Source organism: Eulemur rufifrons, chromosome 6 (genome assembly GCF_041146395.1).
Source record: "Eulemur rufifrons isolate Redbay chromosome 6, OSU_ERuf_1, whole genome shotgun sequence".
Lineage (NCBI taxonomy): Eukaryota > Metazoa > Chordata > Mammalia > Primates > Lemuridae > Eulemur > Eulemur rufifrons.
In genome coordinates, this window is record NC_090988.1 from 62618232 (window position 1) to 62645267 (window position 27036).

The following is a 27036-nucleotide window of genomic DNA, read 5'->3' on the forward strand; positions in this document are numbered from 1 at the left end:
ACTGTGCCCATTCTTTAATAGGGCTATTTGTATTTTTATTTGTTTAGTTGTAAAAATTCTTTACATACTTTGGATATGAGTCTCTTATCGGATACATGATTTGCAAATATTTTCTCCCATCTGTGGTGTTGTCTTTTCACTTGTTTTTTTTTTTTTTTTTTTTTTTGAGACAGAGTTTCACTCTGTTGCCCGGGTTAGAGTGCCGTGGCATCAGCCTAGCTCATAGCAACCTCAAACTCCTGGGCTCAAGCAATCCTCCTGCCTCAGCCTCCCGAGTAGCTGGGACTACAAGCATGTGCCACCATGCCTGGCTAATTTTTTCTGTATATTTTTAGTTGTCCATATAATTTCTTTCTATTTTTTTAATAGAGACGGGGTCTCGCTCTTGCTCAGGCTGGTCTTGAACTCCTGAGTTCAAACGATCCACCCGCCTCGGCTTTCCAGAGTGCCAGGATTACAGGCATGAGCCACTGCGCCCGGCCCTTTTCACTTTTTTGATAGTGGCTTTTGAAGCACCAGAGTTTTAATTTTGATGAAGTATAATTTATCAATTTTTTCTTTTGTTGCTTGTGCTTTTTGGTGTTGTATCTAAGAAACTATTGCCTAACCCAAGATCACAAAGGTGCACCATACACTTTTTAAGTGTGACCTTATTTACAAGAACCCTATGAGGAAAGGGTAGTAGACCCACCTCACAGATGAGGAAACGCTGCATCAAATGCCAGAGCTGCAACTTGACCCCCGTTCAGTTTGCTCTGAACCTCATGTGCATCTTACTGTTCCTCCTCCCCAAGTCCCTTTACTTCTTTATCCCTCCCGGGGCTTGGCACGGTGGCTGGTGCCTGGTAGGCCCACAGGTACTGTACCCAGACAGGTGCACCATTTGCACTTGCTGGCTGATTTGGGTGGATTGGGGTTTGCACCTCATCACACTGCTGACGAGGGGTTCGTGTCTGTGATGCCAGAGGTCACTGAGGGTCTCTGTCCTCTCTCACCTCCACAGTGTCTCATCGTCGGGGGAGGACCATGCGGCTTGCGCACTGCCATTGAACTTGCCTACCTGGGAGCCAAGGTGGTCGTGGTGGAGAAGAGGGACACCTTCTCCCGGAACAACGTGCTGCACCTCTGGCCTTTCACTATCCATGATCTGCGGGGCCTGGGAGCCAAGAAGTTCTATGGGAAGTTCTGTGCTGGCTCCATCGACCACATCAGTGAGTAGAGCCAGTGGTGGGACCCTGTGAAGGGAGGGGCAGACCTGAGGTGGGACACATTTGGGCACATCTAGGAGTCCCCAGCTTGTTCCATCTTCCAAGTCCCTGGGGGCTCCATGTGTCCAACTAACAGACATTGAGTGAAAGGCCCACTTTGTGCCTTATCCGGGCCCTGTGCTCTGCCCCTCTACGCGGTAAGCACCACGAGGTCAGGGACTTGGCATGTCTTAATCACCAGGCTATCTCCAGGGCATAAAGGAGTGCTTGACACATAGCAGGTGCCTGAGAAACATCTGTGGGATGAATGAATGAAATACGGAAAACAGAGGCAGAGATAATAGCAGAGTCTGCACCCTCGGGGAGCTCACCAAAATTTTGTCAGCAATAAAATATGTTTTAATAGAGTTAGTCAAACTTGCTAAAGGAGTTCAGAGGAGGGAGCCACATAAAGCTATGAAATGAGTCAGTTGAGACCCTCTGTGCAAAGGAGTTTGGACACCATGCTGCCAGTGCTGGGGGCCGTGGCAAGTTTTAGAAGAGGAATGATGCATTTGAATCTGTGTTTCCTAACAGATCCCACAACAAAGTTTTTAAAACTTGGGCTTTAAAAAGAGAGAGAACATCATGATGAAACGTTAGCTAGAATAGGAAGGGAAATAGAGAACATGATCTCAGGTCCTACCTAGGCCGTTCCTGAATGCTTATGTGGGGCGAGATGCGTGCGGAGGCCCTTCTGCTCTGTCATCTCTCAAGCCTGGGTCTCTCGGGGCAAGATCTGTGCAGACTTTGGGAAGGTCAGCGTTGCAGGAAGGAGGTCTTAGCCATTTTATATATGGTTGACCCTTTGAACAAAACAGGATTGAACTGCGTTAATCCACTTACACACAAATTTTTGTCAACCAAATGCTGGTCAAAAATACAGTATTCTGGGGAACAGACACGCCTGGAGCTCTGACTTGGGGGGAAAGGCGGTACATGGGCAACGTATGTAACCTGCAATTCTGTATCCCCCATAACAATAAGATGAAATAAAAAAAAAAAATACAGTATTTGTGGAAAGCAAAACCCACGTGTAAGGAGGGCTGACTTTTCCTATACTCAAGTTCTGCAGGGCTGGCTGTGGAATGACTGTGTATGACTATATAGCAAAGTCACCCATGTAAGTCAAGGAGGTTAACACTGCAGGGACAGTTCAAGGGTTTGAACAGATTTGGGTCCAAAATCTGTCTCTTCCATTTCTGTCTGACTTTAGTCAAGTTCTTTACCCTCTTCAAGCCTCAGTTTTATCTCCTGTGAAATGTAATTAATTCCTGTCTCCCAGAATTTCTGAGAACATTACACGAAGTCAAGTTTGCAATGTGCTTATTAGCACTACGCCCGGCCCACAGTAGCTGCTCAGGAAGGTGCATTGTGTCCAGTGGTGTACAGTGAGTAAGAGGCAGCCATGGTCCCCAAACTTCAGGATACCGGGCTGCTTCTCTCAAACCATGTTTTGCTGTGGGGGTGGGTGGGAGGAGAGCCCTGAGAGCCATGTTCTTATGAGGACAAGCTTGATGGGAAAAGGGACTGGGGTTTGGGCAGGAATGACTGGAGAGAATTATCAGCTACATAGGGTGTAATTTATTCAGACACAGGAGAATTTACCAGCAGTGGCCCCAGAGTTTATTCCCACTTTGGGATGAGAAAATTCTAGGAGTCCAACGGAAAGAAATTTGGATTTGCCCAGAAAGCTGCCACGTCAGCCTTCAGGATGTTCTCTACCACCCACGGAGGAATGTGTGTCGGTCACCAATTTAGAATGACGACACAGAGCAGCACGTCCTCATCAAGTCTTCTTCCTGAGAGGCAGAGCCGGGCGCCAGCAGGCCTCATGAGGGCCCTGGGCGGTGGGGCTGGCTTCCTGGCCCAGAGCCCCCCCTCTCCCCTCTTTGATGGGGCTCTCATTTAACCCCCAGTCCTTGGAAAGACTGCAGCGTGCGAAAGTGCTGGCAGGAATCTGCAAATGAGACTGAGATGGTCAGAATGGTCATTGTCAAGGGTAGCTCCAGTACCGGTGAGAAGGGAGGCAGGAAGAATTGAGCACCTACTGTGTGCTGGAACCACGTGGACTAAGAACTTGAAATTCTAAGGAGAGGCCAGGCCTCCCCTGGAAGGAAGGAAGTTCATGGCGGGGTGTGGATTGGGCCCTTTAAAGCCCAGCTGATTGGCTTCCTGTCAGCCCAGCGTGTCTCCAGCCCTGGTTCACACTCAGCATTGCTCAGCAGTTCTCAAATGTCCCGTGTTAGTGTCCTCCTCCAGGTCCCACTGCTGCGTTCCAAACCCCAGCACAGCCTCCTCGTTCTGAGCAGATGGCCTCCCTCCTGAGCTCTGGGGAAGAGAAAAGCCACTGGCGGCGCTCCTGGGCCAGACCCACTTCCCTCCTCCGCCACCCGAGTACCATTCCTTCCTCGCACCGTGTCAGAGCAGAGCCGGCCGCCTCCTTCCCAACTCCAGTCCCTCCGGCTTCCTTCCCTCCTTGCCACCTGCCCCATCACCGAGTCTTCCTGCTCCTCACCTCGCGCTGGCCCTCCAGCCCTCTGTTGTTGCACTGTTACCTCTCCTTGCCTCAAAGTATTTCTTCTAGAAAGAGGAAGAGTAGACCCGGTCTACACTTTCCATTCACACCTCCTTCCACTGCAGTCTGGTCTCTCCTGACCACCATGCTAAAGAGATTTTCACAAAGGTGCCCAGAAGTGTCCTAACCCCCAAGTGCCCTGCCTCTTGCCACCTTAATAGCCCTTAATCTCTCCGTGGGATTTGATATTCTTGGTCCCTCTTCTCTTGGCTTCCAGGACCTCCACTTAGGCCCCTTCTGGCTCTACCCCCCGCATCCCCACTGTATCCTGCCCATTCTGTTTACCTACGTTCCCTCTGTTAGAGAGTGTGCTCCATGTCTCCTCTGCCTAGCGTGGCACCTGGCACATGTAGATGCTCAATAAATGTTAGATGAACTAAGCCCGCTAAATACACAGGGCCCACAGGAAGTTAAGAACTTCTCACTCTGCAGGAAAATACTTGGAGGCATATGCATTTGTGCTGAATGACTGGAGACCAGATAGGGAAATGAGGTGCCACTAGTTGGGGGAGTCTCAAAGAGTGAATAGGAGATGGAGAACCATGACCCAGCTTTGTGGGGAGAATTTCCCACCTTATCCCTCACCCCTGGCTGGCTGAGAGCTGACGGACAGGCCCCATATAATGAGCCACTGACCACTGACTTGACTTACAGCCCTTTCTCTCTGTTTGTCTACTCCTCTTTCCGTCTTTATCTCATCAAACCCAGGGCCCAGCTCAGGAAGGAGTCGGAGACGGAGGCTCCTTCACGATAGCATCATCTAACTGCTAGAGCCGGGTCTTGGAACCAGACAGACCTGGGTCCACCTTCTCCTTTTGCTACTGTGTGACCTTGAACGAGTCCCTTAACCTTGTTAAGCCTCAATTTCTCATCTATAAAATGAGAATAATAATGATCCCAAAGGGCCACTGTAAGGGTTAAATGAGAAAACACAGCGTGTGGGCATGTAATTGGTGCTCAAGAGCGATCTCTGTTGGCAGGTTGCCGCGCTCACTGGGTGTGGTTACATAGCACCCTGCGCTCGGCCTTGCTACCCACCCTTCGTCTCTCTTCCCCTTCCTTCCTAACAGGTATTCGCCAACTGCAGCTCATCCTATTCAAGGTGGCCCTAATGCTGGGTGTTGAAATCCACGTGAATGTGGAGTTTGTGAAGGTTCTGGAGCCTCCTGAAGATCAAGAAAATCAAAGTACAGTATCATTTTCCTTTTCTGTCTGGAAATCAGATATTGCAAAATGGAAATCACATTTGCAGCTCTCAGAGGATGTTTCTGTGAGAGTTATTTTTACTGGGAGCCGCTTGGCATAATTCCACTGAAGGATGTTTTACCCTTTTTCACTGTTGCTGTCACTTTAGGTTTGTTCTTCAGCTCCCAGGGGATTTATTACTCAGCTATTAAACCTACAGTTTGGTTACCCTGTCCCTAGGGGATGCTACTTTGGCAAATGAAATCTGATTGATAAGTATTAAATGGAAGACATAGGTTTGGTTGTTTGATAAAGTTCATTCACATGTTCTTCAATCTGTGTTTGTGTGTTCACATATAGATATGTGGAGGCACGTGTTGTATCCATAGATATTTTAAATTCCAGTAAAGAAATTGAAGTTTCTAGAGCAACTATGACATAAGATTCAAGATATTATCAGTATATAATATTCTTAACTTTACTGAAATATAATTTATATAGTCTAATATTTACTCATAAAGGTATGTCTTACTTAGTAATGTTTCTCTTTTTTCTTTTAGTATGTTTATCGAAATTCTGATCTTTTGCACATACCATGGTCAGAGCTTGCTCATGATGCCTCTGCATCTCACTGACAAAATCTGCTGCCGCCTGGGAAGGGCTTTGAGTCTGGGGCCAGCCTCGTGTCAGAGACCTCACAGTCTCCTGCTGAGGGTGCATCTGTGATTTCTCCTGTCCTCTGCCCAGAATATTTGAGAATTTAGGGGAGGCTTTAGCAGGACAGCATTTGTTATATGGCATTCAGAGACTGTGTGCTTTTATCGTTTTTCAGACTTCTAGTGGATGGTAAATCTTAATTTTGGGTAAGCAGCCAGGCTTCACCTAAAAATGTGTTCATAAAAGATAGTGTGCTGTACACCAGAACATTCTGAGCATTTTGAACATGGAAACTCAAACTGATTTCATTGCACCCTGCACCTCCTCCAGGGTCTGTCGCGATGGCAGGCTCTGCGGAATATGGGAGAATATGGAAAGACATGGTGCAGTCTGTTGAGGAAAAGACGGAGCAAGAGTGACTAGGCTGAGAACCATTGAGGGGAGACTCCCAGCAAGGCCGGTAAAACCAGGCATGGAGCTGGCATTGCTGGGTTACTTTGTCCTGGGTTAACTGGTACTAAAGCCAGAAGGATGCCAGGTAGAGTGTGAGTCTGGACTGCTCTCGGCCTTTCCTCTGGAGGCTCTGCCTGGGGCACATATACCTGGTTGCTCTGTCCATTTCTTGTGGCCAAGAGTGAAGGGATTTGATCACTCTCTCTCCACCTCTGCCAACTCATCTTATTTTTCTGTCCTGGTAGAAATCGGCTGGCGGGCAGAATTCCTCCCTGCAGACCATTCTCTGTCAGAGTTCGAGTTCGATGTCATCATTGGTGCCGATGGCCGCAGGAACACCCTGGAAGGTGAAGATTCTTCTTCATGGAGTGGGCTGGGGGGACGGGAATGGGAGGGCATGTGTGGAGGAGCAGGTGGAGAAAGGCAGGCAGGATGGCAGATACCAAAGCTGGATGGGGGTCTGGATCAAGGGGCAGGCTATCCTGTCCTGTCCTTGCTAAGTAGAGTGGCCCATCCTCCTGTGAGGCTCAGACTTTAGAGGACAGCCATTTCATTATTTCTGAACCTTGGTTTTCTCAATGGTAAATAGCAGAACGCCCGCAGGATGTTGTCATGAGGGCTGAGAAAAGACTAGCATGTAAAAATGCTTTATAAAGATAGAGTGCCGTGGAAAAAACCAGCATCCATTTATTGAGCACCTGCTGATGTGCAAGCCATGGTGCTAAGCGCTTCTATACTACTTCGTCTAGAATAAATGTTTGTATACTATTAGTGGTATTAGTTTGCTGTCGAGCATAATACTACTACTTATACTTGAAGGAGGGGCCCATCTCTTTTCCTAACTTTTAAGCACACCTGTTGCTGGGCAGTTAGGCAAGTCTTGCCGAATTGTCAAGGTGCAAAAGCCACACTTCTCTGAGTTCCAAAGCTGGAAGCATATCATGCTTTCCGGGAGTAAGGTCCAGTTAGGTTGAGGGAAAACCCCATTGCCGGGAAGTGCTTCAGTCACCTCCACCCCGGCCCCAGGAAGAGCCAGGCCACACTAATTGATACTAATGGCACTGATTCGTATCATGGGCTGTGAACAGCATGGCCCCAGTGGCATCTCCTAGACTGGGGTGGTTCTGATTTTTGAGTTTGCCCCTGAGGGGCCACAGGCTGCACGTGCCTGACTGGGAGGGCACATCCTCTGAGGACATGCTCCCTGAAACAGGCTTAGAAAACTCAGGCAACTCAGGATATGTGGCCACCTGGCCCAGAGCCTTCCCATCTGCCACCCAACCAGGACTGGTGGCCACTCCCTTTCTTGCTTCACTTCCCTACCCACCTCCCCACCATCGATAACCCACATCCAGCAGGGAGTTTTTAAGCTGCCAGCCTGGGTGTTGTGCTGTTAAAATTCATGGTCAATATGGTGGTTTGGTAAAAGTGTACGTTGGAATATTTGAAAATCCAGGATCCATCGTCAGCTTGAGTATAGTTCCACATTTCACGAGCATGGAAAGAAGGGTGGGAAGGGTGGAGCCCTTTGGCCACTGGGGCCACGTGAGTAGATCACGGCAGGGCTTCCCAGTATCGGCACCAGCGACATTGGGGCCGGCTCATTCTTTGTCTCGAGGGCCATCCTGTGCACTGTAGGCTGTTTAGCAGCATCCCTGGCCTCTACCCACTAGTAGCACCCCTAGTGTGACAACCAGAACTGTCTCCACACATTGCCAGGTGGCCCTGGGGGGTGAGATCACCCCCAGTTGAGAAATATTAGACTAGAGAATCATTTCTGACCCTTTGACAAAAGGTCAAAGAATGACTTAAAGGAAAGGTATTAAATAGAAACCCAAAGCTTTCAGCCAAAGGGATTTTTGACAGAGCGATTGAGAATCAGTGTGAGGCTGGAGTACGTGGTGAGCAGATGTGAGGATCCCAAAGGCATCTGAGGAAAGGCTACGTCTGGAGAGTCTGCGTCTGTAGACCAGCGCCTGGAGTTACGCCAAGTGCATGGCATGCCCGGGGCTGGGGGGACTCAGGACTGCAGGGGTGGTCAGATGCCAGCAGAGGGGGACTAGGAGGGAGATGCTCTGTTAAGAAGTGACCATCTGTTGTGATCCATCTGCAATCCACTGCCATTCAAAAGCAATTCAATACACCTCATTGAAAACAATAACAATTCTGAAGAATTAGAGTGCTAAATTAGTCAGTTGCAGGTTAGCATTCTGTCAATAGATGGGATACATTATGTATTTGTTGAGTGTGTACTAAGTGCCGGTCACTGGGAATTGGTGTATCCCCCATTTCCTGGGGCTCCCCTAACAAAGTACCATATACTAAGTGTCTTGACCAGCAGAAATGTATTGTCTCACAGTTCTGGAGGCTGGAAGTCCAAGATCAAGGTGTCTGCAGGGTTGGTTCCTTCTGAGGGCTGTGAGGAAGAATCTATTCCATGCCCCTCTCCTAGTGTCTGGTGCTTTACTGGCAGCCTGTGGTGTTCCTTGGCTTCTACAAGCATCATCCCGATCTTTGCCTTCAACTTCGCATGGTGTTCTTCCTGTGTGCATTTGTCTCCAAATGTTCCCTTTTTTATAAGAACACAATCATATTGGATGAAGGCCCATCCAACCCCTGTATGACCTCATCTTAACTAATTCCATCTGCAATGACCCTATTTCCAAATCACAAAGCCACATTCTGAGGTATTGGAGGTTAACATGAATTTTTGGGGTGCGGGGACACAATAAAACCTGTAACAATCGGAGATACAAAGAAAAGTTGTTAAAATCCCTGTCCCACAGAAATTCAATTGAATAATCCTACTTTTCAAACGGGAAAAAAAAAACATGAGAAATGCTAACAAAGTAGTTTTCATCCTTTAAGTACAAAGCGCATGAGGGTCTCCCATGAGTGTTATCTCGCGACAATGCCTAAAACTTTAAAAGGATGAGTTCTGCAGTGACCTGCTGGGAAAGATCACTTTAGGCTTTCGTTTGTTGAGGCCTAACCAGGACCTAGAGATTTCACAAAAGGACAAAGTTCCACTGACTTTGAAAGGCCGCTGGTGACATGCGTCCTCCTGGGGCAGGAACCTTGGCATGTCTGCCTGCCCCTGTTCTCTAGAGATCTAGAATTTTGTTTCCGTGGACCCGGGTGGCATCTGCAAATAGCTTTCTCAGCACTTTTTCAGTTTTCACGCCAAATCCAGAAGCTAGACCCACTTCCTCCGTTCTCCTCGTGCAGGGTTCAGAAGGAAAGAATTCCGTGGGAAGCTGGCCATTGCGATCACCGCCAACTTCATCAACAGAAACAGCACAGCCGAGGCCAAGGTGGAGGAGATTAGCGGCGTGGCTTTCATCTTCAATCAGAAGTTTTTTCAGGACCTTAAAGAAGAAACAGGTGGGACCCTTACCTTTCTCCCAGCCAGGCCATTGTCCGAGGTTTCTGAAGTGCACAGCGGGGCATGGTGGCTTTTCGGGCTCTTGGAAATGGAGACGCTCACTCTGACAGGGAGGAGGCAGAGACTTCTTGAGGATAGGTGATGAGTGGGCAGGATTCCTTCAAAGATGAGAGAGATTCTTGAGGGAAAGTTCTGGATGTTGTACATGAAAAGAGATACCAGAGTGAATAAATAAGAATTTATTTATGCTGTAGACAGTTTCTAAGTGCCGACTATATGCCCATTCTCAATATTGTGGGGTACCCAGTGGAGGTTGGCTTGATCCCTCCCAAAGCGGCTCCCTGTCCAGCGAGGGAGACCCGCGTGAACCACCTTCAGGCAGGAGATTAGCACCATGTCCCAGGTCAGCGTGATGCTCGGGGACCACGCCGAGCGGGGAGCCAGCACCTGCAGGCGGGACCTGAAGAAGCCCCAGTGCTTTCGTGCAGCGCAGCAGCTGCACTTCTTCATGAAGGACGTCCAGGGCCACTCCGTGAACGTGACACTTACTGCCATCAGTTGTCACCCAGCCGTGGGCCTAGAGGATAGAAGGTTTTGATTCATTTACTCCACAAATATTTATTGAATGCCTACTCTATGCCAGGGCCTGAGATAGAGCAGTGAGCAGAACAAAAATCCCTCTGTCTTGGAGCTTCTATTATTCTACAGGGGTAGACAGTCAGTAAACAAACAAGCCACACATCAGGTGGTGACAGGAGGGTAGAGAAAAACAAGACGGGGTGGAGGGGGGGAGAGGGATGAATTGCTTGTTCCCAATTAAGTCAATTCCAGAGTTTTTCTTTTCTTTTTAACCGATTAAAAATATATCCTTCTTTTTGAAAAAGCAGTATAACAACAGTGTTAAGTAGAATCTTTACACTGAAAATAAACGACCCACGATCCGACCGCCTAGCACAGGGACAGTCTTCGTGGTCGTGGGCTCCTTTTCTGCGATCTGCCGCCTGTGAGCTTGCTTTCCACGTGGCTCTAGCGCTAACCATGGTGCCCCTGGCCTCTGTTGCTCTGTTGTTCTAAACATTGTCCTTCTGACGGTCGGTGTTAGGGGCTGCAGCATGTCTTACCAAGTAGAGATATCATCACCGCCTAAGCATGTGAGCCAAAGATGAGCAAACTATGGCCACAGTGTTTGTATTGTCTTCGGGCTAAGAATGGTTTTATATTTTTAAAGGGCTAAAGAAAAAAATCAAAAGAATAATATTGTGTGACACATGAAAATTACATAAAATTCAAATTTCAATGTGCAAAATGAAGGTTGGGTGTAGCACAGCCACGCCCATTTCTGTACGTTGTTGCCTATGGCTGCCTCCACCGCGAGTGGCCACGACAGAGACCGTATGGCCACAAAACCAAAGGTAGATATTGACTATCTGGCCCTTTACAGAAACATTTGCTGACCTCTGATTCAGGCCTTCCGGTTATTTACTGTTACAGATAAAGCTGCTTCTGTGAAATTCTTTAAGATCATTTTCTAGAAGGGGGACTCGGCGAGTGAGACCGTGTCTCTTGCTAGCCACAGAGATGTGTGCCCATCACCTGACCCTCTGGGTTTAACCACAGTTGCATTATTTTTTTTAAAGTTTTAATATTTCCTTCCAGCATATAATGCCCTTCTGAATGATTTAAGAATTCTCCAGCCTTCCCTTCCCTTCAAAAACCAAGAACACGAATACTTACACCCCCAAATATAAATGATGACAGGACATGGAATATGTTTTCCCATGTTTCAATGAGCTTCCTTTAAACTCTGCTGTGGCTGTCACCTTCAGCCATTGTTTCCCCACGGTGCCCTGCGCAGCAACAGCTGTGAATTTCCTCTGACTCTGGGGGGGCGGGGGGGCTCTGCACTGATGGCTATTTCCTATTTAACGGTAATAAAGCTGTTGCTATGGTTACCCAGCACGCCTTGTGCTGCATGCCTGTGTCACCACGCCCTGTGTCTGTTCCTTTCTCTCCCTTCAAATAAGCTAAGGCAGTCATTCTCAAACTGGAACGCGGCTCAGACCGCCTAGAGAGCTTGTTAAAACAGAATTCTCGCTCTGTCCCCAGGGTTTTGATTCAGTAGGTCTGGGCTGGGGCCTTGGTAATTTGCATTTCTATTAAGTTCTCAGTTGATGCTGATGCTGCTGCCCGGGGACCACCCTTCGAGATCCACAGAGCTGAGCTCTCATCTCCATAGCTTGGTTTTCAATGCAGAAACCCTAGTTTATAAAATGTTTTGCAATTGGTGGAAACCTGAGTTGTTCCTACCACTGCACCTGGGTTTTCACATGTGAATAGGGAAATGGTAAAAACATGCTTTAGCATGGTCTTTGGAGAATTCCCACAGCTCCATGCAGCTGTGGCCACACAGAGGGCACACTGGACAGGACTTGGAGTCAGATCCCGGCTGCGTCGTTGCTTAGATGCCATGGTCATGGCCGGCGCTTGGCCTTTCTGCAACAGTTACCCAGCTCTAACTTCGAATGCTGGTCTACAACCTCTATGCACATTGTAAGTGGGACTGTAAAAGCTAGCTACTTTGACTTGGGTAAATTCTGGCACTCTATTTTACCCTTTCTAGCCTTGTATGTCTTAAAAACTTGTCTAACGTGAATATGCTGCAGATAAATAATGAGATCTGGAATAAGGCAAAGTACAGTTCCTGGCGCACATTTGGCGTGAGGAAGAAATACTGAGTCTACAAACACTTCTTTTTTTCAGGGATTGATCTAGAGAACATTGTTTACTACAAGGATTGCACCCACTACTTTGTCATGACAGCCAAGAAGCAGAGCCTGCTCGACAAAGGTGTCATCATCAATGTACGTACCTCTTGGCTGTGATTTCCCAACCATCTCTCCCTTTGTGACCTGGGCTGGCAGCATGGGCAGGTGTGGGAGCAGACGTCCTCCTGCCGGAAAGTGAGCAAGGGGAGGAGAGGGAAGGGACCGCCTGCCTACCACCATCCCTTGCCTCGATGTTGCTGGAGTGTTGGATGAAGACCCCAGGCTGATACATGTAGAGATGTCTCTGCAGAGGGTGTGTAGTGCTGTTAAATGTCAGCTGAGCTTTCCCTGCCCAAGACTCATTCAGCCCTGCCCCTTCTCTGGGAGGTCACTTGTCATTTGGAGGCAGATGGGGGCTCCTTGTCCTAGCGGGACATAGGATGGTTTTGCTTGTGAATTTCACCCTGTGAACCTTTGTCATGGCATCAGGGGAAGCTCACTGTTTGCGCAGTCAAAAAGATGCAAGCTGCGCCGTGTGCTAACTCAGATCGTGGGCAAACTGAGCCTCAGTCTTGTCATCTACAAAGTAGAAGCGATAGTTGTTTATGCTCCTGGGAAGGCGCAAATAAACACACACACAGCACCTAGCACAGTGCTGCGCATGGCGGGTTGGTAGATCCCTCCGTAACTTCTCAGCCTTGTTTGGACACCAGCTTTTTCCCTGCTGGCTTCCTGGCTGCTGCTCCGTGGCTTTGCCTCTTCCTGCTTCAACAGAGAAGGTTGGAAGGAAGAAACACAGAGTGGTGGTCCCTGGCTGGAAGCTTCTGTGGTCAGGTTTTCAGCCCTTCCAGAGTCCCTGTCATTGTCGCTGCTGCTGCATCCTCCAGATAAGGATCGTGCAGCCCAGGGTCAGCCTGCTCTTGTGGTGTCAGCCTGGAGCGCGGGCAGCGCGGTACCCATTCATCACTGCTTGTCAGAGAAGAATGTGTCTATCTTCTCGCCTGCTGGTGCTGGCAGCCGGCCGGGCAGCATTAGTAACCCAGCCCTCCCCTGGGCCTCCTCCACCTCAGCCCAGGCCTTCGCTGAGAGCCTGCCTTGTGGGCAGAGGCTGTGGGCGTGGGCCCGGTGGAGCTGGCAGGGCCCCCAGCAGATGGGTGGGCGGTGGGCTTCGGCACATGGCGCCCGCTGCTGACCAGTCAGTCTGGGGGAGGCGGATCCCCTTCATCCCCCTGCCCCACAGGCATCCCTCCAGAAGTCACCTCATCAGTCTGGAGCTGACTGTGTCAGAGAGCAAAGGGTCATCCTGGGGTGCAGGGGCAGTGGGCCCTTGGCGAAGGCGGGGGTGGGCAGGCAGGCGAAGTTTGCCTGGTTTCATGTTTCACTGGCTGAGTTCTCCGGCCTCCCGGGATGAGAAGGTGACCTTCAGTCATCCCAGGGCATTTGCCCAGGCAGTGACATGTTCTCATGGACACTCTGCAATCGCTTGGCAGTTGGCAGAGCCGCTCCGGCCCCATGTGTCCTCACCAAGCCCTTTCCTTCTCCCTCAGAGGACTCCGGGGCACCTCCTGAGCTGGTGCTGAGGGGCCTCAGGGTACTAAGCGGGAACTCTCTTCTAGAAATTGGAGGCCTTGGGCTGGACATGGGGGAATTGGATGCCCATTTGGGCCAGGAGCTGTGGCCTGAGCCTCCAGGTTTCCAGCCACACTCTGTAGCATTTGCCTGGCCCGTGAGCCACTGAAATTCACATTCTCCTCTTGCTCCCCAAGGAATGGCAGGTCCTGTCTGTTTTCCCCTCCTTGTGTGGGTCAGCACCTTCCTACAGGCACACAGAAGGTGCTGAATAAATGTTTGTTGAATGACTGACTGACCTCTGAACACAAAGTTTCCCTTTCCTGCTTCCCCATTGATTCCAGCTGCTCTCTGGGCTCATTCCCATGGCCACTGAAGGGAGTGAAGTTTCTTCTCCAGAAACCATGCCTATGGGCTTGCAGCTGGGTCCATCTTTCTGTTCCTCACCAGGAGGATGTCCCATCCCAGAGCCTCCCTAGGACCCCGCCTCTGCTGGCCACTCATGCGTGGGCTGGGACTCCCAGGCCAGCAAGCCTGCTGTCGGCACTGAGGGGGGAGCTTGGCTGCTGGGTGAGGCATGGTGCGGGTGCACGGCAGGCAGCCTCCTGTTGCTGATCCCCCCACCCCTGCATGGAGCATGTGGGCATCGCCTGGCCTCCTCTGCCAGCCTCCAGCCTCTTCCCAGCTCTACACCTGGGGAGGCTGCTCTTCTTACGGGCCCTACCCTCTGCTCATGTTCTCTGCTTCCCTCCACACTGCCCCACCTCTCTGTCCAGGACCCAAGCTCCCCCAGTTCCACAGGCCTGTGGCGAGTGGGCCCAGGTACAACCCCCCCCTCGCCCCCCGCCCTCGGCCCATGTCTCCTTCATCTTAATGCAGGATGACGTCCCTGGGCCTGCCCGCTTCACTTAAGAACCTATTTCCTGTCCCTTTCCCCCACTTCTGTCCTCTCGTCCTGTTCTTACCTCCTCCTACGGTTCTGTTCCTGCTGCCCTCCACCCAGTCACCTAGGACCCTCCGGCCCCTCACAGGCCCCGCCGCAGCCAGGTGGGCTATCATCCAGGCCTGGCCCAGAGGCCTGCTCCCTCGGCCAGGTCCCCACACTGCTGCAAGGGTGTCCACACCAGGCAGTTTAATGTCACCCACACCCCCTCAGGGATGTTGCTTTGAGGAGGGGTGCGTTTGAGACCTCCCCATTCACTCATCCCCATCTCTCTGCACACCTTCAGGGAGGGACGGGGTCCATGGCTGTAGCAAGGGGGATAGGAAAGACCACCAGGTAACAGGCCCTCGTCCTGGACACCAGGACCTGACAAAGGGCTCTCGGGCCAATGCTGGGCACACTTCGGGGCATGTGGTTTGGATGTAGACATTTTAGAATTTTCAAAACGGGGTATTTAAAGTCATGGTGATTCAGAAAATTGAGACAGTAGGTCACTCTGGTTGTGGATAAAGCTGTGCCTTTTAAGACCTTTGTAGATGCGGTGCCTTGGGTGGGTCTAGGGTGCACTTCAGCACATACTGTGTTTTGTGCCATCATGAATTGCTGGGGACGGAAATTCACATTCATGGAGCACTTCCCAGGTGCCAGGCATGGGGTTAGGGATTCCACGTATGCACTCTCCCTCAATCCTCACGTGGCTCTGTGAAATAGATTTTGTTATAACCATTTTACCAATGAGAAGATGAAGACTCAGAAAAGTCAAATAACTTGCCCAAATCCATAGCTAGTAAACAGCAGAGGTGGACTTGGACCTGTTGCTCTTGCTGACCCCAAAATCTGTGCTCACCTTACACACTGGTCCTCCCTACCCCCAGGGCTCTGTGATTTTTGTGTCACCTTTGGGAAAGGTGGTCTTTTTAGCTTTTTTAGCCACACGGTGAGCAGTCTGGACTCTGGGATACTCCAGCCTTTCTTACTTCCTTCAGTCCCTGACATCCTGCGGTTCGTTGCCAGTATCCCTCCAGGATGGACATCCTCGTTCTCTTAGCTCAGGATCCTCCACTCCCAGCAGGGAAGTCTAACAATTAACACCACAAGCAAAGCTGAGCCTTGAGCAGCCCTTGGCCTGCCAAGAAAAGGGGTAACTGATTCTGGAGAGAAAATCTGAGAGTTATGCCGAGTACCAGTTTTTTTCCTGGTCTTGTTTGACCACTAAACACAGCATATCTGGACCGCGTTAGCTTAGCTCAATTCATCATAAAGTCACACTTACTGATTTGCTCTTGGTCTTTTAACTGTATTGGAAGTTATGGTGAGAACCAGCCACATGAAATGCGCTTGTCGCTTGCTCCAAGACCGTTATCAAGTCCTCTGTTCATTACAACTCTCAGGGTTCTCTGTTGAAATTCCTACATGAGAGAGATCTTTTAGAATTTAGTGCCAGGAAAAAATTGCCTCCCCTGAGGAATTTCTATGCTTCCTTCTTTCTGATAAGGAAAGCCCTGTAACATATCACATTTCCCTTTTGCCCTGGATGCCGGGAAGCTCAGTGTCAAACTTGGTGCTTAATCACAATCATGTTAACCCTCACAGCTGGCTCATTTATTTCCTCTTTATTCTGTTGGCCCTGATTTTCTATTTTTTGTTTTGATTAGCTTCACTGGAGAGACCCACCCCAAGTCCTTTTCCCGAGTGGGTATGCAGGCTAGCCCTGTAGAGGGGCGGGTTACTGAACCGTGTTTTGATGTCCCCCAGGACTACATCGACACAGAGATGCTGCTGTGTGCCGAGAACGTGAACCAAGACAACCTGCTCTCCTATGCCCGGGAAGCTGCAGACTTTGCCACTAACTACCAGCTGCCATCCTTAGACTTTGCCATGAACCACTACGGGCAGCCTGACGTGGCCATGTTTGACTTCACCTCCATGTACGCCTCGGAGAATGCAGCCCTGGTGCGGGAGCGGCAGGCACACCGGCTGCTCGTGGCCCTCGTGGGTGACAGCTTGCTCGAGGTACCGCCTGCATTCGAAGCCCCCTCATTCCTGCAACGAGACAGATCCTGCATTTATATTCTGGCAGGCAGCATCTGCTGTCATGCCGTGGGGGAAGGACAGGCTCTCAGCCAGTTGGCAGGACTCTGCCAAGCCCGTCCTGGCCTCGGAGCCTGCCCTGCTAAATTCGGAGGAGACTGTTCTGCCTGTGTGTAGGTGGGAGACCTCTCTCTTCCATCCCTGGGTTCTTCCGTGATGACTTCCTGGTTGAAGTTCAAAATCGGGCAGCCCTGGTCTACTCCACGTGGGCTGTCCTTCTCAGAGCGTGCAGACCCTCAGCTGGGCCAAGACTCCTTTCTCAAGTGGGTGGCCCTTTGTGGTCTTTTGACAAGAAAATCAGATAGGATGCAAAAGAGGTGTGTGGGCCCCAAAGTCCAGAAAATCTGTAAATGCAAGGACTCTTAGATTAAATAAATGTTTTCAGAAGGGATACATTTTTATCTTTAATGCAAGCATTGATCAAAAAATGTTTATGTATTTATCCCAAGTTATGAGTTGAATTCCAAACCACACTTTTGGCATTCCTGGGAGAGGCTAGTTATCACTTAGCATTGAATTCGCCCTTGGGCACTATTGGGCAAGGACCACTGTGCATGGACTTGAACTGTAATTCCTTGGCGAGCATTCAGCACCCACCCTGCTTCTGGCCCAGCCTCCCTTCCCAGTGTGACTTCTCTCTACATTCCCCCCATGCTCAGTGCTACACCCCAACCAAGGGGCTGTTCTTCCAACAGGTTCCAGCATTTTCCAGCCACCATGCCTTTGCCCACACTATTCCCTAGTGGGTCAAAAGCAGAATCCTATCCATTCTTTAAGATTGGTTTAATGCTGCTCTTTTTTTTCCCCCCTTGAGACACAGTCTCTCTCTGTTGCCCAGGCTGGAAAGCAGTGGTACCATCATAGCTCACTGCAACCTCAAACTCCTGGGCTCAAGTGATCCTCTTGCCTCAGCCTCCCCAGTAGCTGGAACTACAGACTACAGGCATGCACCACCACACCCAGCTAATTTTTCTATTTTTTGTAGAGACAGGGATCTCACTGTGTTGCTCAGGCTGGTCTTAAACTCCTAGCCTCAAGTGATCTCCCCATCTCAGCCTCCTTAAGTGATGGGATCACAGGTGTAAGCCACTGCACCTGACCAATGCCACTCTTTTATGAAGCAAACTCTGATTTCCATCTCCCTCTCCCAGGGTGGGAGTTGCCTCACTTTTTCTGAGCCCTAAAGCAGTTTTGCTGTACCTATGTCATAGCACCCTTTGCATTTGACTTTGTGCTACAGCTATTTGAGCTTGTGGCAAATCCTTGTACGTATTAGGGTCCCCGCCCTGTCACCTCTCTATTCTTCCAGTGCCTTGTGCAAGCCTGGCCAGCAGTGTGTGCTGGGTACAATGGGACCATAGACTGGGAGATCATAGAATCAACCAGAGTTTTGCACGTTTTCTTTTGCAGCCATTTTGGCCCATGGGCACAGGCTGTGCCCGTGGCTTCCTGGCAGCCTTTGACACGGCGTGGATGGTGAAGAGCTGGAACCAGGGCACCCCTCCCCTGGAGCTGCTGGCCGAAAGGTGAGTTCTGCCAGCAGGGCTCCTACCTGGGGGCAGGGCCGTGTCAAAGGCTCAGGCAGAAGGGACAAGTTCACCTGTCAGGTGACCAGATGACCCTTAGATGTTGCTGGAGCCTCTGCACCCCCTGAATCTGCCTTCTCACATGTGGCCTGATTTAATCACTGGGGTCTCCAAGGACACTTTCTTCATCACAACCTACCTCCTTCAGTGCCTCTCTCTGGTGGTTAGGACCTCAGGCCCTGGATGCCAAAGAGAAGTCTTCATCTGGGGTGGCCCTAGAGCCGGGGCTCCCCAACATTGCTCACTCACCCAGGAGCCAGAGAGTTTTAAGGGAGTCTTCCAAGGTGGTGCTGAGTGTCCCGCCCTGGTGGGTTCTCTGGCCTGCCAAGCCCATCCCACTGCTGAGATTCTGGGCTTCCTCCCAGATCCCTGCTGCTGGCCACGTGGCCGTGTGGCTATGACAGCTGCAGACACTGGAAGTCAGGGCTGGCGGGTCAGGGCAGACCTCTGACAGTCTTGGGTGTGGAGGCCGGTGGTCACGGGGAGAGGCTGCAGGAGGCAGCGAGGCTCCGTGTGGTCACAGCAGAACCACAGGTCACTGTGCCACCAGCCCTGCACCCCTGCTTCTGCCCTCGGGAGGAGGCCAGCATCCCTGCCTCTCAGACACCCCTCTTCTCTCGGCCCCTTTGACTGTTCCCCAACTTTGCAGATCTCAAGAACTGTGAGTGTCGGGTATCTCAGGGAAGGGTGATACAAACACATCCAAGAAGCCCTTGAAAGAGGGGAATGATGGGGGTGGCGGGCAGAGGCCTGAGACGGCAAGGCCTGACCTCTGGGCTCTGCCTCCCTCCAGAGAAAGTCTTTACCGGCTGTTACCTCAGACAACCCCCGAGAACATCAACAAGAACTTTGAGCAGTACACGCTGGACCCAGGGACGCGCTACCCAAACCTCAACTCAAACTGTGTCCGGCCCCACCAGGCAAGTCCGCCCCTCGGCCCTGTCTGGGTCACTCTGCACTGGGTGGTGGGAAGGGGGTCACATAAACTCCAGCTTATTCCTAGGACCCAGGGCAGAGCCAGTTCCTCTCCCCAGTAGAGTCAGCATTCTTTGTAACCCACAGGAGAGAACTAGAACTCCTGGGGATAAATTAATGTATGCATCTGTGCATATATTTACATATATTAATATTAACTTGTCACTATGCATATGTGTTGCTGATCACACCTCTCTCAAATCATCTACTCAGACAAGCATCCTCCCTCCTCACCACCATGGTCCTTGAGACCTTTTTTCTCCCACTGACTTGGAGCCACCAAACCCCCAACCTCATTGGTCAATGGAGTAGAGAAAGATGTGAATTTTTAAATTTAGCCAATTATATATATGCAAACTAGCCACATGCATGCACACTTAGTTCTCCACATTTGGGTGGGTGATTGAGGTCCCTTGATCTGTGACTCGTGCCCTCCAGCGAGGGAGAAGGGAGGCAGGCACTGAGTTTGGAGGCCCTGAGATGAGGCTTTGGGGGAACTGGTAGGCAAGCGTGTGTCTCTCTTGCTCGTAGGTGAAGCACTTGTACATCACGAAGGAGCTGGACCGCTACCCCCTCGAGAGACTGGGCTCAGTGAGGAGATCCGTCAGCCTCTCCAGGAGGGGTAAGCGCCCTCCTGGGGTCCTGGCCGGACAGCCGGGGAGGGGCTTTGCGGGGAGGAGGCCTGCCAGGCGGCTGTCCTGACACAGGCTCTGCAGCCAGCCCGGCTTGTTACCTGTGTGACCTTAGGCAGGCACCTTTCCTCTCTGAACTCCAGTTTCCTTATCTTTGAGACCAAGGGAACATCTGCCTGTAGAATCATTGTGACGACTGAAGGAGTTAACACATGTTGAGAGCTTAGCACAGCAAATGCGAACCGTGGAATTACTTCAGTAGGACTTGTTTTTATCTTCCTGTTGTTTCTAGTGTAGGGGTCTTGTCTCCCCAACTGGATAGCAAGCTTCATGGGTGTCACCCTTTTCCTGACCTTCTTGGGCACAAGGCCGGTGCTCCACAGCAGGGCAGAGGGAGGGGCTGACTGGATGAGTAACTGCCCCCCAGCCCCCTGCACCCAGCTCGGCCAGGGCACTGCTCTGCCCAGAGACCTCCCGCCCCCTGCACCTGTCCAGACCTGGTGTCCTCTCCCTCCCTAGGCTCGCTCAGCCGTATTCCTCCCTTCCCTCCACGCTCCACGTGCCCTGCTGCTATAATAAACCATCTCACCACCACACAGACAGGGCAGGTTTTGCTAGATTCTTTGCCACTGCACAGTCCTTTCTGTCTTCCTAGAATGCCTTCTCCTGTGATGAATTCCTAGACACTCTCCAAGGACCAGCTCAAATGCACCTCCCCCATGGCACTTTCTTTGGAGAGTGCCCCCCTCCACGCCCCCAGGGCTGCAGACTCGGGCAAAGGGGGCTCCCATGCTCCCACGGCACCCTGTTTCTCCCTCTGTTGCAGCACCATGTCATTGTCACCCCCCAGCCCCCGAGTCTGACTTCCCCACTAGATGAGCGTGTTGCCAGCAGGGTCTGTGCTCCTAGCGTCTCACCCGGGGCCCAGCCACAGTGGTCATGGGGACCGTGCTGCAGGAGCATGTGTTTCCTGTCCCAGCATCCTGTCCTCCTGCCACCCTCTTGACTGGGCCCCCAGGCAGCAGCATTCCGGGGGCTGCACCCATGCCAATGGCCCCTGCCCTGGCCCCTTGCCTGACTGCCACTCCTCCTGGTCCCCAGCCATGGTGGCAGTGGGAGGGGATCCCCTCAGAGCCTCACTGACTGTGCTCCCCTTCCTGCAGAGTCGGACATCCGGCCCAGCAAGCTCTTAACCTGGTGCCAGCAGCAGACCGAGGGCTACCAGCACGTCAACGTCACCGATCTGACCACATCCTGGCGCAGCGGCCTGGCCCTGTGCGCCATCATCCACCACTTCCGGCCTGAGCTGATGTGAGTCTGGGGCCCGCTGGACCCTGAGATGAGAGGCGCCAAGGCTGCTCTGCTGGGTGCAGAATCTTCACTGATGGGTTCAGTGTCGCACTTGGCATGTTTTCAATTTGAGTTTTTCTTAGATTTGTTCTTTTCCCTTTGTACTGAGGCCTCTATCAGCGATGTGTTTGATCTGCGTTCCTCACACGTGAGGATGAAAATTGGCTCCGGCTTACTGATTGCATTCTTCAGTCCCTCCGGTTGCCACACTTTGGAAATTGGAGCGTTTGCACTTTGTAACTCTGCCCTCGAGAGAGGAATTATGTGTGGGCAAGACCTAATTCTGGGGACTGGTTTGAGTGTTTTGCAAAATTAGGTTTGAGACCCAGATCCATAAGCTGTGTGGCCTTGGGCAAGCCACTTACCTTCTCTGAGTTTTAGACGCTTCATCTATAGATTGGGAAGTACAGCAAGGCCATTAGGAAGATCAGACTATGTTAGTGCAAGCACATTGTGATGTCCAAAGCCTGACACATTTATATTTAAATCAGTAGCAGTATAGCCTCACACCTATGTGCAAATCCCCGGGAGGAAGCTTCCCAAAGAGTTAACAATTTGTACTTTTAGCAAGTGAGGTTGCTTTGAGAAAGGTAATATAGGCATCTTGTTTTAAAAAAATGAAGTTATACATATCATATAAAGCAGTATAGCCTCACACCTGTGCGCAAATCCACTGAGAGGAAGCTTCCCAAAGAGTTAGCAATTTGTACTTTTAGCAAGTGAGGTTGCTTTGAAGAAGGAATGGGACTCTCACTTTTTGCTTTATATGATATGTATAACTTGATTTTTTAAAAACAAGGTGCCCATATTACTTTCATAATTAAAAAGGAAAAATATAAGGGAAATACTTAAAGTAGCTCATAAATTTTCCAAAGAGATTTAAATTAATTTCTGATGGTTTCTGCCCAGGCAGCAGTGACATTATCATGGCCCAAGTCTGATTTGGTCCCTCTCTGAGTGGGAAGGATGGGATTAGCACCTTCTGGGGGGGCAGGGTGAGAACTGGGGCAGGGGCTGGGGTCGCTGCTCCTTTGCCCCCCATCCCTGCTGCCACCCGGCAGAGTGTCACTCCCTAGTGCTCAGCTCATCCTACCTCTGCCTCCTCTCCCTGAATTTCTCTACTTTGTTTTGATTTTCTAGCAACTTTGACTCTTTGAATGAAGATGACGCTGTGGAGAACAACCAGCTGGCATTTGATGTGGCGGAGCGTGAGTTTGGGATCCCTCCGGTGACCACGGGCAAAGAGATGGCCTCAGCACAGGAGCCAGACAAGCTCAGCATGGTCATGTACCTCTCCAAGTTCTACGAGCTCTTCCGGGGCACCCCGCTGAGGCCCATGGGTAAGGACCTGCATGGGGGCTCTGCTCGGCCCCCTGAGCCATCTCTGTCCTGGTGCCCAAACCCAACTGCCATCCTCTGTTCCGGGGCCGGCCGGTGCCTTCCCTGTGACTGTGAGGTCAAAGAGGGTGCAGACCCTGTGTGTTTGGGTGCATCTGTCTGCCATTTATACCTTTAGTTTGGAGTGAGGGAATTATTTTAGAGGAACCTTGTTACAAGAACACCTCTAGTTACAGCAATTCCCCTGGGCCCAGGATCTAAATCTCAGTTGTGCTGTTATTTCCCAACAGATTCTTGGCGCAAAAATTACCGAGACAACGCTGACCTTGGCTTGGCCAAATCATCCATTTCTAATAACTATCTCAACCTCACCTTTCCAAGGAAGAGGACTCCACGAGTAAGTTCCAGCCTGGTTTTTGTTTTATTTCTCATTGCACGTGCATGGGGTCTGAGGAACGGAGCGTTTCACGTTCTCAGTCTGTTTATGCTGTGAGTTACACAGATCGAGTGCTCGCCAAAGATGTGCGTGAAACTCGGTCTAGTCACTGAGTGTTTTTGGAAGTTCTCGCTGGCACCGCGAAGCTGGTTTCAGTGACGTGGAAGTGGTGACAGGAGGGGCACGGTAGGGAGCAGAGAGGACACGCTGGCAAATATTTTTAAAAGTAAATCAGAATAGCTCTGCCTCCTGAGGGACGGGAACGAGATGATTTCTCACTTTGCTGAGCGGTTTAGATCAGGAACACGGTGGCCATCGTTTACCCATCTGCTCCATTGATTTTTACCTCTTCATTCATTCAACAAATGCTTGTTGGGCTCTACTATATGCCAGCTTTAGGGCTATAGTTTTATTTGTTTTTGATGAGGGAAGCAAATATGCAGAAGTGAATAATAAATGGACCTTGGCTTTCAGGAGCTTAGAGCCTAATAAAAAGGTTCCCAGACTTTCTCAATTTGTGGTACCCTTAGTGTCTCTGTAAATTTTTTCACAAAAATTACAAAGGAAATACCTAACTGTTCCATTTATTAAGTACTGAAGTCCGAATAACTTAGTAGGAATATTTTTCAAGGTGTCTGATAGACATCATGTGTTTCCCTAGAAAATTTAAAATATCCTGTGGCTCCTCTGTGAGTTCACCATGGTGCCACAAGGTGCCTTGGTACACAGTTTGGGAATCACCCAAGGGACAGAGCCTTGGGGAACAAGAGAATTTGAGGGGCTGGCCGGGGCAGAGCAGCCAGGAAAGAAGAGGGGGAAGGCGCAGTCGGAGAGGTGGAGGGGTGTCAGAAAGCCCGGGGAGCAGAGTGGGTGTATAGGGTGGGCCCAGGAGACAGTGCCAGCATGCACGGGGTGGGGGGGGGGGGGCGGGGAGGAACAGCCAGGGCGAGGGCTGAGGACAGGCTGCAGGGTGTGGATGAGCCGGGGCAGAAGCAAATGTCAGTGTTCTGGGGCTGGTGTGGGGGTTTCTGGGTGGTCCACGGGAGCAGAGGACAGAAGATGGGTCAAGGAGACCGGGGCCAGGGCAAGGCCACTGGCAGGAGCAGGGCGGGCTCGGGGCAGGGCAGTTGTGAGTACCCGCCCAGAGCTCTCCTTCCCTCTCCAGGACAGCAGGGCATCTCCACTGATTGGCTGGAGGCCCCTGCAAGTCTCTGAGTCTCTTTAGGGCCGACAGTCTCTCCAGCCCTGGCCGCTGCTGCCTGGTGCTGCCAGCCCCTCCGCCCAGGGTGGAGTGAGGCCGCCCGGCCTCCTTTCTTTTCCTGGGCCATGTGAGCAGTGATCACTTTTTCCACTGGGCCTGCACTCCCTGCTCCCCGGAATGCTGCTGCGGCTGTTTTGCTGACTTCGGGAGCAGGATGCTCCATGCCTCTGCCCCTCCCTGGCTCTGGGAGGGATGGGCTGGCGAGGCCGGGCCGGGCGAGGAAGGCATGCAGCAGGGCGGCTGGAATGATGAGGTGCTCCCGGCCGCTCTCCCCTCTGCCTCCTGAGCTGCCCCGACTAGAGGCTCCGCGTGAGGACTACTCTGCCCAGCCTGTCCCACTGCACGACAGTGCTGTCTTCTGGAGACCAGTGGTCAGCTTCCTTGACCCCCAGCCCAGCCGTTTTTCCTCTGAAGCCCAGGGACCCCTGTTTTGGGCTGCTTGCCTCAAGCAAGCCAGTGCAGCCTTTCTGGAAGCTCTCTGAGCCAGACATGTGCCACCTTTTCCATTCAGCCTGCCTCTCTCGCCACTCAGCCCACAGAGGGAGCTGCAGAGGGATGGGTCAACCTTTCACTCACCACACCTCTGTTTACAGAGTGACCCAACTGAAGCAGCCCAGCTGGCGCTGGCTCAGGAAGTGGGGAGGGTCAAAAGTCGGGAGTGGGCAAGGCCAGCCAGGCCAGCCAGGCCCTCCAAGGCTGCTAGGAATGGCCTAGGGAGTGGGAGGGCACTGCCTGGCCCAGCCCTGGCCCATGTTGAACCAAGTCCGGCCTCCTCCAAAGTGTGTCCCCGGGCTGCCATTTTGAGGGGGTTAAGGCCCATGGCTCTGATCCCTCCCACAGCTCACTTTAGACGAGTTAATGTCTGAACTTTGCCCCACTCTTTGGATAGGGAAAGAGATTTGGTCATTGAGCTAAGTACCTGGCATGGGCATTATTTGTCCTTCTCTCCTCAAAACAAGTATTTCCTCTGAGTGAGTAGGTGGGTTAGTAAGGCCACAGGGTCACACTCTGCCTTGGTCATCACTGCAATTCCCCAGCACGTTGGCGGTGGCCAACACACCCGATGGCAGCACAGTGATCAGGCCACATAGAAAGTACCTTCTCCCTATCCTACCATGGCTCAGCATCTTATATCAGGATACTTTGTTGGTTTGGGGAAACTATTTGCAGTGCCCTTTGGCCTTGACATTTCCCACAAACAAAGGGCACTGAGTCCACCCCAGTCGGGTCCTGCACAGACACAGAGGATGTCTGTGCACAAGACTCTGGAATCCGCACACACAACCATGTCTGTACACAGAGGCTCCATGACAGTTACACCAAGGAGATATCAACACAGGTAGACACACAACCCTCAATGCCCTTGCTCAGGTGCCGTTATGGAATGAAGACACAGGGTGGGCCATGCTCTAGGATTCTATACCATACCTCCCCCACACACAATATCTGTGTGCGACATATAGGTGCATCTGTGTTTGAGCTTCCTCCCCACCCCTTCCTAAGCTCCTCCCCAACTTCCAGAGGAAGATCTGAATGCGAGAATTGAGCAGCACACACATTGGTTTACAATGTAGCTTCTTCATCTGAAGAGGACTCATTGGCTCTCTGCTGAGCCAGGCTTAAGAATCTCTCTCCCTCCTGGTTTTCACTGTTGGTGTTAAATTCTTCTCCCCTCCCCAATCTTATCTTTCTGACAATATCCAAATCCCAGCAAGATTTATCAACTTCATGCAAAATTAAAGACTTTTTCCCCATCAAGGATTTTGTTTACTTTTAGAGAGAGTAACTTTGCCAGCCCACTGTGATTGGGTGGATGAGCTCTGAAGACTGGGCAGCTACGCCTGGGAAAAGGAGAAGACTTTAGGGATCTTTTCCTCCTAAAAGGCCCTGGGTCGGCTTCTGCAGATCTGTCTGTGACGCTGGTCAGCATCTAAAATCCTCAAGGCAAGGGACAATTTCTGGGGCTCCAGGGCTTTTGTCACCATGCATGCAGGTAACACCTGAACACACACCCCTGGCCTCTGTGGTCCCCGTGTGCACACGCACAGGCACGTGCACATGTACACACACACACACACACACACTCATAATACTTCTCTGTACTCTCCTAGACCAGCCACACGTGGGTGATAACTATATTTATGGCCACTGCAGTCACTGCACATGTTATATTATGTACATATATAGGACACTTGATTTTGTTCCATTCTGAGCCCACTCCTTGGGGGACAACACAAAAGTTGTCACTCATCCCTGGAAATCCCGTCCCAGAAGCCAGGCAGGTGGCCCCAGGCTCTATCCTGTGTAGCCGGGTCCTCCTCCTCCAGCCTGGGTCCCTGGTGGAGTGGAGCTCACAGAGCATGGCTCACCTGGTCTCAGTGGCCCAGGTCCCCTCCCCAGCCCTCTTCTCCTTGACCCTCCCACACAAACACTTTCCAAAGAGCTGTAACCGGTTCCATAAGCAAGAAAACATTTCCTCTGTCTCAATAATTAGCTTTCTGTGCAGCAAGTAACAGAGAGAACTCCCCTTGAGGGTTCCTTACCAGAGCTGGGGGCATTTTATGTAAGAAAGTGCCTCTTCCGTC

At 51.1% G+C, this 27036-nt stretch overlaps 1 protein-coding gene across 7 annotated transcripts in view; it reads left to right on the forward strand.

Moving 5' to 3' along the window:
* MICAL2 (microtubule associated monooxygenase, calponin and LIM domain containing 2) overlaps positions 1–27036 on the forward strand; it is a 217363-nt gene that overhangs the window by 87530 nt on the left and 102797 nt on the right. For all 7 annotated transcript variants that reach the window (XR_011233701.1, XR_011233702.1, XM_069471164.1 and 4 more), the window contains 12 exons: positions 1004–1211; positions 4896–5012; positions 6366–6467; positions 9349–9504; positions 12266–12366; positions 16538–16795; positions 18284–18399; positions 19253–19379; positions 19966–20056; positions 21230–21377; positions 22557–22756; positions 23045–23151. Coding sequence is in view for 5 of the 7 variants with exons in the window: in XM_069471164.1 (XP_069327265.1) it covers positions 1004–1211; positions 4896–5012; positions 6366–6467; positions 9349–9504; positions 12266–12366; positions 16538–16795; positions 18284–18399; positions 19253–19379; positions 19966–20056; positions 21230–21377; positions 22557–22756; positions 23045–23151 (1731 nt within the window). In the remaining 2 variants the exon portion in view is untranslated. The remainder of the gene's footprint in view (positions 1–1003; positions 1212–4895; positions 5013–6365; positions 6468–9348; positions 9505–12265; positions 12367–16537; positions 16796–18283; positions 18400–19252; positions 19380–19965; positions 20057–21229; positions 21378–22556; positions 22757–23044; positions 23152–27036) is intronic.